The sequence below is a fragment of the Rhinatrema bivittatum genome, chromosome 12 (assembly GCF_901001135.1).
Source record: "Rhinatrema bivittatum chromosome 12, aRhiBiv1.1, whole genome shotgun sequence".
NCBI classification, from domain to species: Eukaryota; Metazoa; Chordata; class Amphibia; order Gymnophiona; family Rhinatrematidae; genus Rhinatrema; species Rhinatrema bivittatum.
In genome coordinates this window covers 25,074,675-25,088,035 of record NC_042626.1, presented here as the reverse complement: position 1 = coordinate 25,088,035, position 13,361 = coordinate 25,074,675, and the positions used below count along the sequence as shown (strand labels likewise).

At 44.2% G+C, this 13,361-nt stretch overlaps 1 protein-coding gene across 6 annotated transcripts in view; it reads right to left on the bottom strand.

Moving 5' to 3' along the window:
• The window catches only part of CADM1 (cell adhesion molecule 1), a 564,860-nt gene that overhangs the window by 17,144 nt on the left and 534,355 nt on the right, over nt 1-13,361 (bottom strand). For 5 of the 6 annotated variants that reach the window (XM_029572377.1, XM_029572371.1, XM_029572373.1 and 2 more), the window contains one exon: nt 11,110-11,142. In XM_029572377.1, coding sequence (XP_029428237.1) covers nt 11,110-11,142 — 33 coding nt within the window. Of the gene's footprint in view, nt 1-11,109; nt 11,143-13,138; nt 13,269-13,361 lie in introns of those variants that run through there. The other variant, XM_029572378.1, reaches the window with a different exon arrangement.

Below are 13,361 nucleotides of genomic sequence, written 5' to 3'. Positions count from 1 at the left end.
ATGTCTACATCAGAATTCCAAAGTGTGACACGTTTGCACTGAAGCAGAATATACAATGTCCAACTCTAATGGCACACCCTATGTTATTCCACACTTGGTAAAACAGAGGCAAAACCCTCCATTTGCCGAGCCACTAATGATCCATACAGTCTACATTACAGATAGCCACGGTTCACCATTATCTAGCCGGGCTTAAATCCAGCTTCCTTTTCATTCATCAACCTGTTACATAAAAGCAATTAACCGCCATCACTATCCAGCTTTGCAGTATCCACAGAAACACAAAAATCTTGGGTTACAAAATCACGAGTCTTTTCAAAATAATTTGCATATGGTGATGTAAGAATATTAGAAGAATCTGTCTAAACCTATGCATCAGCTTTCCAATACTTATATGTTTGTTATTAACAGTCAACGAGCAGCAGCCAGAATGGGTTATAAAATGTTCCCAGCCACTCATCCTCTCCTATTACCATAAGAGGCACTCAGTCGTGAAGCTATGATGCTTTTGCTCCCTTAGAAACCGTATTCCTCCAGCCTATGTGTCTCCAGACTGTATGCATGCATTTCATCCCGAGGCTCGTTGGAAATTGAAAGCTGCTGGCAGCCTTGATGGGCGCAGCACTTTTATCAGTTTCATGGGTCCCATATCTCGAAAACCACGCCGCAATTTGCAAATGAAGCTCGCGGTTAACATTTTCGCTGGGAAAAAAACTGCTATGTAAAATGAATCTCTGGAAACTTGCGAATATCTCTTTCTTGTGATGTGAAAGCAAGACACGTGTGTGCAGCTTCATATGGGTTGAAAAGCAAACGTTTTTGTGTTGCTGTGTATGAACCTTGGATACAGCTAATTTTGTATCTAAAGCTGCTCTCATTTCTAGGTGGATGAACGACATAACAACCCTTGTGGAACACCATCTTTTCTGTGTCTTAGATCTGGTTGTCCCCTGTATTCACTTTCTTCCATTTTTTTTTTTTTTTTTTACTCCAGTGTGTTTTTTTTCACATTTAGAGTAGAAGATATACAGCCTTGCTCAATTCTGATGGCTCCTGGTTCCCTGTGTTCACTCTCCAGATGTCTGCCCTGTGCATATGGAGGTTACTGCTTTAGAACACTGGGCAGACTGTGTGAGTGGCAACATAAAAACTTAAAAACTTTTATTAGGTTTCTAGAAATGAAGCAGCAATTAGATAAACTCTAGTATTATTTAAGTTATAAGAGGTAGAGGAGTTTAGAAGGTGCCGTGTTGATGCACTAAGCTTTGATGTTATGGTGCATTGTAAGGCAGGTTTGGGTCTCGAAGATGGAGCATATCTGAATCTTAACTTACACCCCAGAGACCTTTCATCGCCATCCCAAAGCTATGCAGACCCAATGCCAAAAGAGAGGAACAATAGTGGAGTTGTATATGGGTGATATTACTGGAATATGAATATTCATATTAATAATAATATAATAATAATAGAATAATAAATATAAATAATACATATAATATTAATAATAATATGGAATATCACTGTGCTATTGGATAGAACGAATGTGTGTCTCAGTACCGGAATAGCAGGGGTGTTAGAGGGCAGGATTGAGGTGTACTGGAAGAGCTGTGTGTGTGTGCCTCAGTGTATGAATAGCACGGTGTGTTTCAAGGCAGGATTGGGGTATACTGGCAAAGCTGCGTGGGAGGCTTTCAGTGAGAAACGAAAAATGGAAGAATTCGTAGACGTTCAGGCACTATTTGTGGGGGAGTCCAGGGGCGGATTGGCCTATCGGGGGATCGGGCATCCCCCGGTGGGCCGGTCGCTCCAGTCACGTGGTCTGCCGTGCGCAGCCGTGACAGAGCCGCGCTCGGCAGACCACGTGATGTGTCTTGGGCCGGCCTGGGTGGTGAATACCTGGGCCGGTCGTCCTCGGGAATCCGCCGCTGAGGGAAGTCTCATTACGCACCATTCAATCCACACCCTCAGGCACACTAAAATTCACCAGCTTTTAGGAAAAACAAAACTCTTGTACCTTAGTGCAGAGTGGGTGTGGACAGGCAAAGACTGCTGGGGTGAAAAGAATATAAAGGCTGCTTTTTGTTCTGAATTTCTACTCTAATTTACGTCACTGGGCCGCACAGAGCATTGAGGACATGCTATGAGCTCACTTATGCTGGCTTTATCTCCTGTATAAAGATAAGTTATTATAATTCTGAATAATCTTTTGAATGACCATTGTTAGACTGTGCCATAGTTAATTATCTCTGTCTAGCTCCCAAAGGACTAATCCTTCCTGTCTATACCATTTGTTTTTGCAAGGGATATATTCCTTAGCTGTTCTGCTCTGCTATAGCAACAAAAGTTGTGGTTGATTAGCATTTGGAATAGATTAGCTTAGTTCTTCCAGGGGCAGTCTCCTATCCAAGGGGATTAGAGGGGCAGGCTTTCTGAAGCATTCAGACGTGGGCAGCAAGGATCCCGTCGGCCTGCACCATTCCCGGAACAAAGCAAAAGGTAGTAAATATGCATCTGGTTAAATATGAAACTTTCAAAGAGTTAAAGCCCCTAAGGGCGAATTTAACACTTACGTGAGACTAGGGTGCTCTGCCATTCTGCCTCTTTGCTAGAAGTTTTCCGTTATGCTTTTTTTTTTGTTTCCGGTTTGTGAATATTTTTGCAGGGCCCAGGCAGCTTCCATGTGGGGCCCAGCCTCCCTGTTTACAAAGTGGCCTCCTCCTTGCAAGACAACACTGCAAAACTCAAGGGCAGAGTCTCTCGCTATTTTAAACCCCATTTCCAAAGCTATTAACATCGGAAAAGCAAACCTTAAGCCCGGCCTCCGGAAAGAGTCACTGTAAAAGAGCAGTAGAAATGATCCGAGGCCCCGCAAATGTTAGGGTATGGGGAGAGAATGAAGGAGATGGTTTTATTTAGCCAGGAAAGATGGCTGAGGGGTGATCTATCCTCAGATCCCTAATACAGAGGGTTACAGTGAGGACGGTGGATCCCTAGTTCTCCATCTCCGCGGGAAAGGATGAGAAGTCGTGGGCTTACATTACAGAAAGGGGAGATGAAGTCCACACATCAGGAAGAACATTCTTCCTCCTGTGAAGCGAGTAGAGCACTGGAAGGAGCGACCCAGGGAGGCAGTGGGGTGTCCATCATCGGAGATTCGTATGGGGTGGGTTAAACACACATCGGTCTGGGATGGAGATTGGTATGGACCAGAGGATGGGACTACATGACCCAGTGACCAAGGGCTCTTCCAGCCTTTCCATGCTATGGAGCGTGAGGTCATTAGGCAGAGCTGCTGGAAGATGGGCACTGTCAATAAGGCGGCAGATGTACCCACGCAGTCACTCCACATCCAACCCAATGATCGGCCAAGGACACCATGTTGTCAGGGAATGGACCTGCCTTCAGGTGTATTATGACTCCAGGTCCCACCTATTCAGTCCACTTTTGCCTGCTCAGTTATGGCCCACTGGAAGTTCATTGGGATTTAGGATGCTTCTCTCTCAGATGTTGACATCATTGTCTGTCCCGATGCCACAGCTCCTGAAAGAACCACCCCTTTTTGCCTTCAACTGCAGTAACCACTCCCAAACTGTCTTGCAAGCTTTTTATTCCGGTCTTTCCAGCTCTCTTTCCAGGGAGAGAGGGAGGGAAAGAGAGAGAGAGAGAGAAAGAATGAGAGTGAGAGAGAGAATCAACTTCTCTTTTACCTTTCATCACTCCAAATGACAGAAAATCTTCATTGATGTCAACTTTGCTGTTCATGCCTCAGACTGCATGTAAAACTGCCCCCTCAAACCTACCTCACCACCCAAACCCCACCCCAAGTTAAAAGTGCCCTCTCTTACAGTGGTATAAATAATAAAGTTACATATTGGTCTCTACAGAGTCTGTCTCTCTCTCTCTCTCTTTCAATGCGAAAATTAGCACTGGTGCGATAATCGCTTTTTTATCGCAGGCGCTATTTCCACTTTATTTATAAGCATTTTGATAAATTTCGGGGCGAGTTAGGCACTCCCCTCTGTGAATACCTAGTCCACCACTGACACTGTGTGACCTTGTGCGAGTCGTTTTATCATCTCCCCTTCCATCCCCGCGACTCCGTTCTAATTAAGGTTTAGCCACAGACTCTTGTGTGACTACAGGCACCATCCGACCACGTCGGATGCAGAAAGAACACAACCCAAGCTTTCTAATCCATTTTCTCCATGCAGTTGCTATAGTGACGTTGTACCAGTCAATGCAGAACTACCATCATACAGGCTGCAGTCATGCTAACTGCGTAAATGCAGTAGCAACAGAGCTATGAAATCAAGATTGATTTTTTTTTTTTTTTAAATATACAGACAAACCAGCATGGTCAGAGTCAGTTTGTTTAGCAATAGCACTAACAACATACACTGCATCTCACTTAACACCATCAGCCCGCTGAAAATTAAACATTAACATTTCATTTCTACTTTTCATTTTTTTCCTTTAGTGTACCCACAGGCAGCGGAAAGGCTAGGGTTTCAATGGGCTAATGCTCGGAGACATAATGCATGAGGTTTCCACGCAACAAAGGGGTTTGGGCTGCCAAGAACCGCTGCCCTGGATCAGACCCGTATGTGGCCCAGGCTGCTGTGAGAGAACGGCAAGGGGACAAGGAACGGGGGTGTCTCGCATTCCCCTTCCCTCCCCTGCAAAGTCAGCTCCACGTTATCTGGACTGTACAGCAGCTCTTTCCAAGTAAGCCCGGAAGAGGACCTAGTTGAGTCGATGGCATGGGCTGTGCTGCCCTTTTGTTCTCTCCAGAACAGGGGCGTGTTTGCAGCTCAGGCAGCTCCTCCCTAAATGGGCAGATATGTGCTGGAGGTCACAGGGCAGCAGAGGTTTCCCCCGAGGCTGTACTTGGTGCACAGGGAACGCTCTGAACACTTCACAGTGTGATACTCCAGGCACATCAACATCAAAATTTGTAAAAAAAAAAAAAATTCAAGGGGGCGGACATAACTTTTGTTTTTCTCTCTAAATGTTTTGCCAGCCCCAATGCACCTGCTAAGATCATTTATAACAAAAATTGATAGGGCTGTTTGCTCAAAATCATCAATTAAAAAACCTGGCCTTGTGCCATTTCCCTGGAAACCACCTCATTTTTATGGCAGCGCAAGGTGGAAGTGCTGACCTGGATGGAGAAGGAGATCCACAGGAGGGGGGGATTGGGGGGGGGGGGGGAGAGAGCAGAGCTAGCAGCACTGTGCACGCTCTGCTTTCTCTGGCTGGGACCAAGGAGACCCTGCCACCGTCGGGACCTGGAGAGAAAGGTGTACGGCCTGCCATGTCCTGTGGAAAAGAAAGAAAAACACCCAATAGTGCAAGGCATGGTGGCAGGCCTGACTCTCATGGCAGAGTCGGGGGAAGGTGGAGGAGTCTGAGGGAGCCAAGCCTGGGCACCACCTGCTGCAGCCGCTGTGGATCTCCTCATCCATCTGAGCCAGGGGCTCGCACCCCCAGAGCGGGGCGCGTACTGGGATCTGCATAGAAATGGCAACCCCTTTCAGATTACGGGATGCACAGCCATGATTTCTAGCCATGGACGGACCATGCCGATACCGGAGTCCTGAAAGTGAATTTCGAAACAGCATAGAAAGGGAAACAAATGAACCAAAAAGAAGTAGCAGCAAGTCAGACTGTGGTGAGGCATCATATCGGACAGGAATCGTCATTCCTCAGCATTCCCATGCATGCTCATGCACTGGCTAGGGTGCTGGGCTCTCCAGGACAAGAGAACAGCACTGGCCAATCTCAGAAAATGCTTACGTTACAGCGCACAAATACCCCTTAACTGCTAGTACATATTGTACTGATACTAAGGGCCTGCAGGAAGGACATGGTCTATAGACCAGCAACTCAAATATACCATGGACTCTGATCCAGTGGGTAAGCTGGGAAGTGACTGGATGGCATTTGATTTGTCCATCCGTACTGAGCCTTCTCTGGGTCGGTCTTTATTTCGATCGTGACATGACGTCTGCTTTATGGGTTAATCTATCAATGTGGCACATTCCCTGGCTTTCTGTTCCATTTAATGCAATAGCAAAGCCGGCGGCGCAGGTTCCCCCATGAATGTGCAGTAAGGAAGTGACCTCTAGGACACTGTAATGGCTTAATTTACGTACTCACAGAGCAGACGTGAGCAGGCCAGGCAGGCCCAACTGGCTCTACTAGACAGGAAACACCTGAATTTGGAACAAAGATCATCATTTCAGCTCTGGGTCCAGTTTATGAAACGGATCAGATGGCACTTCTGCAGCTTTCCTGCCACTGTGTCCATTGGATGGGGGCGCAATCACCGCAGCCTTTCCTGGAGGCTGCTTCTGAGACAGGTGCTGCAATGCTATCATCGATGAAGGTTTGTACTAACTCAGCAGCTGGGGGAGCTGCTATGAAAGCAGAGGGATTGGGGGGTACGTTCCGCTGAAAGGAGATGTCACGACTGCGTGGGTTCTCTACCTTTCTTTCTGGGAAGGCTGCAAGAAGGGATGGAAGGTCAAAGCTTAGTTTTTTCAGACAGCACCGTAATTACCCAAATCTGTTCTCCATCCTGGCTTGTTATTACCTCCTAATGCCAGACTTCAGCCTCCTGCAACCACATCGTTCTGGCATGCCCAGTCCTAATAAAGAAAGATTTCATGTATGGCACTAATATGATGTCAGGGGTACATGATATTTGTGCTCTGTAACAAAAGTGTTACCTCTTTTTATATTTTTCACATGCATTCATTGATTTTGAGTCTTCATTTCTATTCCCCAAGGATGAATTCAAAATTCAGTTGTTTAAGATAAAGGATTATAATTTTTGCATCGTAGAGCAAGGTCCATTACTGTTCATAGCTCTGTTTGCATCTAGAGTTTTGGGGAGGGGGAAAGATCTGGAATCCCATATCATGCCATGCCATTCACCGTTTCACGTGCATGCTTATTCTGCTACGGGAGACACATGGGCAGCATACATAAAAATAGGGGACAGTCTACATATAATCCAGCAATATGGGCAAGGCGAAGGGGGGGGGGGGGGGGAGGGGAAAAAAAGACAAATAGGTCTTCAGAGGGAACTATCCCATTTCAGGGTCTGTGCATATGGGTAAAAGATGTGGCGAGCGAGACTCTCCCTTCAGTAGAGTTAGCGAGTCTGATCTGACCAAGCTACTAGTGCTCCTGGCCATAAAAGTCATACTGTAATCTCAAGAAATGTTTGGGATGCCTATGAGATGTTGTTCTGGGACTCTCAGCTCTTGTCAATCTATGAAACTCTGACCTAGCAGAGCAATCCTTTCCTCTTTCTTGTCTGATGGGGTCATAGGTCCAGGAGAGCGCTTCCTGAGGGTTGCAGTCCGCTGCGGTGGATTTTTTGCTCTTAGGAGGGGGTTGCAGTGGGGAGGAAGATGGATGGAGGGTGGGGGCAACAAACTGCAGGTGAACTGCAACTATTTTATCTAGATTGCAGACAAACTCTGACCCTCAAAAAGAATTATACCAGCCAGCTTCCCAAGGCCGAGCCCAGCCTACCATCAGACAAATGCATGTCCCTCATGATGTGCAGCAGGTTCGCGTCTTTCCATGCAAATGTAAACTTTGCAAGTCGGCACAGCAAAAGCCCCATTATTTGCCACCCAAACCACATCTAGAAGGGTTTTTTTTTTAATTTTATCTTTTTTACGGTGCGCAATTGCAGAGAGGCAAGGACTTCTGTGGGGCAGTGACTGCAGCACCCGATCCATGGGTGAAGGAAGATCATGGAGACGGCTGCCAAAACGGTTTAAATAGAAGACAATAGCTGGCATGCACTATTCCTTATGCATGCAGGATAATGGGCCTTTTGCTGTACAGTTTTCTTTGCTGGGCAACTAGCTGCATGTAAGTCTTTTAACCCAACTGAGGGGCGGCGACTCTATGAAGATAATCCTCAGTGGTCTAATCATTATGCTCTCAACTCTGATTCTCTGCTGCAGCCCCCAAACAGCTCTGGTTTTCAGGATAACCAAAAAATATGCAAGTTAACAGAGTTCTTAGACCAAATGAAGCAAACTGCATCTCATGTGAAGAATCTGAAACCCAGATCAGTTTGAGCAGCAGCGCGGAGGACCCCATAGCATTATGTAGCAGGCCTTTGCAGGTTAGTTACTCAGCTGACAGGCAGCAGGGTTAGAGTTTGTGGGCTGACTGCAAATATCTGATATGCATTTGTTCTGCAACTGCATACAGTATTTTATTTGGTGCTTATGAATTATGAAGGAATTAAAAAGTGTTTCTAAAAATAATTTGATGGCATAAATCCCTTTGGACAAAAGGACATTTTAGATTTGGTGGAAGGAAGAGCTTGGCACTGTGTTATTTCCATGTGTTCTGTGTAGCCTCTCGGCTCCTTGACTTTTTCCAATGAGAAATCTCCTTTATGTTTTGGTTTTTTTTTTTTTAATCTTCTCAATCTTTTTTTTTTTTTTTTTTTTAAATCTTCCTGGGGATATTATAATTTTCCAGTACTTGTTTTAGACACTCACCTGCGATACCCCATACCTGCATAAACACTATTCTTAGGTACCTCACTACTTTAATATAGAAACATAGAAAATGATGGCAGATAAAGACCATATGGCCCCATCCACACCTCCTGCTCAGCTTTAGTCCCTACCTCCCCCTCAGAGATCTTCTGCGCTTGTTCCAAGCTTCCTTCAATTCTGACACTGCCCTCGTCTCGACCACCTCCACAGGTGCCCACCACCCTTTTCTGGAAAGAAATATTTCCTTAGGTTACGCCGGAGTCTACCGCCTTTTCACCCTCATCCCATGGCCCCTTGTTTCAGAGCCTCCTTTCCTCCAGGGAATATCTATTTTTAGATCTTTAAGTCTCTCCCCATATGGTGAAGACCACGGTCCATTTTAGTAGCCAAGTGGCTTCTCTGAACAACAGGATAACTCTCTTTCTCTTCTCTTATTGGGGTTCAAAGTCTCATTTTATTACTAGGAAGAGAATTTATCCATCCCAGAGAATGGTTTGGGACAGAAGATAAATGTCCTCCCCATCCAAAAATTAGATACCCCCCCCCCCCCCCCAAACTCATTCATGAACCGGTTTCGGTCCCCATCTGTCTCATTTACCTTCCAATCACGTATCCAGTCTCTCTCTGCTCTTCCAATCAATGGGAATCACTTCTGAAATGTGCATAACTTTCAATGCCAACCAATTAAAACCAGAAGAGTCTTCTATTTGGAGGGTAATTAAAAGCACATTGCCAGAGCAATAATAAGCAGCCGAGGCAAAGCCTTTTTCCACAAAGCTATATGGACAGAAAACTAGGAGCAATCCGCCACAGATCTAGAAGATTAAATTACTTTTGCAAATTACATAAAGTGGCTATTGTAAAAAGCCCCTTCTGCCTTTTTAAAGAGGTGCAATTACTGGGCAGAATCCTTTTAATTGTTAAAGGTGAACTGCAAAGCTTTTCTTAATTTTTAAAAATAGACAGGACTATTTTTTCTATTGCAAAATATATAATAAAAGTATTGAATACAGAAAGAAGTCCAAACAACAGGTTTTAGCTGCTTTTGCTTTTACAATTAATAGCCCATGAAAGTAAAAATCTAAAGGAACTTATTTTTCATAGAAATCACATCACAAAGGCCTAGACGTTACAGATGGGAAAGCACACACACTGCCATTCACCTACCAAAGACTATCTGGGAGGTGAATGGCAGTATATATGCCACTATTTTTTTTTTTTTTTTTTTTAATAGGCCGATGGAAGCTTTAAAATAAAAAAAACCAAAAACTTTGCATAAGATCCACACTGTTTTATAGATTAATATAAAATTCTCTCTCTCAAACTGTTAAAAGTTTATTTCTCTCCCCTGAAATGACATGCACGGTGCCACATATCTGCCAAATTTCTTTCCAGCTGGGTTAAACTCTTTCTAAGGATTTCCGGCAGAATTTCTCTGCTATTCTAAAGGAGCCATTGGTTGCATGGTTGGGTCTGGACACAAGCGGGCCAAATGCAGTGACTGTTGGGGGGGAGAGAGGGGGAGGGTGCGGTGATGTGCTAATTTGCACTGAAATTCACGCAGAAGTCATGATTATATGCACCTATGTTTTCTACTGGGACTCGTATGCAAAGCAAGCTGGTAGAAAAAAACCCAAACAGATAACTACACCTCATTGGGAAAACCGGTCTGTGACAGCCCTGTTAGAACATATTTTAGTGTAGTGAACATAGCTAATGAGCTGCTTTGCATGATTTTGCATCACAACAGCTTAACAACTTTGAATTTGCGTGAAATTTTATATAAGAGCAAATTTAGGAGCACAAGTCCACTACCAGATGAAGCAGAAAAAATGAGCAATGTTTGCTGTGCACGTAAAAAGAAAAACTTGAGCATCCAAGCCAAACGTAGGTGCACAATTGCTATTTTTACATGCAAAGCAGACTTGTGAATTTTGGTGCATGTTCCTACAGTGGGGTTTGGAGGGGCATTTCTTTTTTTTGTAACTATGAAAAGTCTTTTCTCAATTTTATTAGACATGGTTTTTGTTTTGTTTTTATGGCCAGAAGTCTAGGATAGGCCAATGCTGGTGCAGACCAAAGGCCCATCATACGCAGCATCATGTCTCAGACACTGGCCAACCTGGGTCATTAAAAGGAACCCAGCAGTTCCTCTACGGATGACATACTGGGACAATGCTTTGATCCCTAAAAGTGAGACTGAATCCCTAACCACAAGCAGGTGCCACAAGTTCACTTCTTTCTGCACTGTTCAACTAGCTTTAAAACAAATAGATAATCAAAGACTGCTAAGGTGAAGAGCTATTATTTTCTATTCTATTTCTATCCACATGGGTGCATGGCTCTGTGCCTACAATTGTAACGACTGGATTTGCAAAGTCACAACAGAAACGACTCAGCTAGCTATCCATCCAGCCCTGAAAATTGTGTATTTATGAGATCAGGTCACTTGAAAAATGATTTCCCCATGAAGATGACTATTTGATTTTTTTTTTTTTTAAACCCTTCCCGGGGACTTGCCGTGCTGGTCAGCAGAGCCGTGAAGGAAGAAAAACAATAATGTGATACCAACCGTAAACTTCGGGTTCTTTCGTCAGCGTGGTGTCTACACACGGGAACAGAGGATTGGAGGTAGGGAGGAAACAGGAGGAACAGCATGCAAAAAAAGGGAAAAATGGAAAAAAAATGGAACAGGTAATAACATGAGCAAGCTTTCAAAGAACATTGCATGGCAAGCAGTAATAAATGAGGGAAATCAAAAAGCATTTGACGGGAGCTGCACTGTTTAACACATGCCTTCAGCTTCAAACCTGTGAACTAGAAGAGAAAGGCTTTGGGTTTTTTGTTGTTGCTTTTTTTTTTTTTTTACTTCTCAGAATTTCCTGGAGGGATCAAATTTTGGAGGGGAGCATGCAAAGTGAGGAGAATTACTTTTTTGTAAATTTGGTGCCCGTTGTGTCCTTGCGGAATGCAAGAGATCATGGACCCAGCTCGATTCTGTTGTTGGGAGAGTGATTTTGTGCCTTCAAAACACTGCCTTCAACAAAAAAAAAAAAAAGTAATTCTTTGGGTTGATCTTCTAAGAGCTCCCACAAAAGATTCCCTAGATGTCATAGCAATACAGTACAAGTTGCACAGGGTGCTCGTATTCACCCGGTTTGGTTATGAGATGCCCCGCATTAATGAGGTGGCTAAGGGATAGGGAATTCATTGTTCTTGAAGGCAGGCAGTTGTACTGTTCGACCAATAGGCCTGCGGTATCAAGATTCTGCACCACGTATCACTATCAGGAGGTTTTAGGGATAAACAGCAGCACACATTAAATTACCAGCTTGCTTCCGTATTTTGTGGCAAGATTATGCGATGTGGTTTAAATACAGGAGCAGAGATTTCTACTTAAACACAGAACACTCTAAAGCAGAGGTTCTCAAACCTGTCCTGGAGGACCCCCAGCCAGTCAGGTTTTTCAGGCTACCCACCATGAATACGCATGAATACAATTTGCATGTACTGCCTCCACAGAATGCAAATTTTATTTCATGCATATTCATGGGGAATATCCTGGAAACCTGACTGGCTGGGGGTCCTCCAGGACAGGTTTCGGAACCTCTGCTCTAAAGCCCACTATGCTATGCTGTCGATTCACATGCATTGCTACTATGATGAGTCATTTTGTGCACACCCTATATTTATTGGGGAGAAAAAAACCCAACAAATGTTGTATCTGTATCTTTTTACTTACATAAAGGCTCCAATGGATTATCCAATGACGCCTTCCATGATTTGCTTACTCTAGTGACAAGAAGGCTATAAGAACTGCTTTAAATCTTGAAAATCACCGTTAGGCACCATTCTAGCTTCCACCCCCAATGTTCTGATCATCATTCAAAAGCTACTTGCATGGGCCTTCCAAGCAGCCCTCTCTGAACCTGAAAAAGGTGCGATTAAAACTTGCAAATGCATGAAGCTGAAAGCGGAGAAAGCAGCCCCATTAAGGGGGTGAAACTTTTGCCTTAATAAAAAATAAACGAGTAAAACAATACAGTTGTATTAAGATATAAGGGGCATCACAGGCAGCCGCATACTGTGACCTCATCATTCCCTCACTGTTTCAGGAAGGGCCTCGACCTTTTGACGACGACTCCTTTCTGAGGCAGTTTTCTTCTCATGAAAAGATCGGCACATCTATCCTGCTCATTTTATTTTAATAGTGAAAAGTTTAAATAAAAAAAAAAAGGGATGCTCAACAGTTTCCTTGGCTTCATGCCTCGTTTTATATTAATATCCGTAATCGCCATCAAAAGCGATTGGCCCATTTACTAAATGGTGCGACAGATGCGGTTGCCATTTGCACAGCTGCGTGTCTTTTATGCGCAACCCAATCGAAGGCAGCCCTGGAACTTTTTTTTTTTTTTTTTTTTTGGAGTCAGCCCTCAAAAGTATCTGAAACTCATCCATAAGGTTCACAGAAAAGTCATTGAAGTCAAAGGAGAAGGAGCAGCTGTTCAGTCAAAGGCAATGTTTAAGTGCACGCAAACTTGTAATCTACTTCTGCAAATCCAGCCTAATTAAGAGTGGATGAGCTTACCTAGGCATTTCTCCTCAATTTGCATGACGCCCATAAGGCCACGGTGAATTCAGAGTTTACGTTTTCTCTGCACTGATCATACACAAGCTTTCAGGAGCCCTGTCGATACTCTGAACAGTGCAACATGAGGGGGTTCGGAGGCACTGACGAAGACATACAGCGTCACAGAAAAGCACAAGAATACTTACAGGTTCAAAGCTCGCATGCTTAAAATGCCAAACCAAAACAGTAACTTA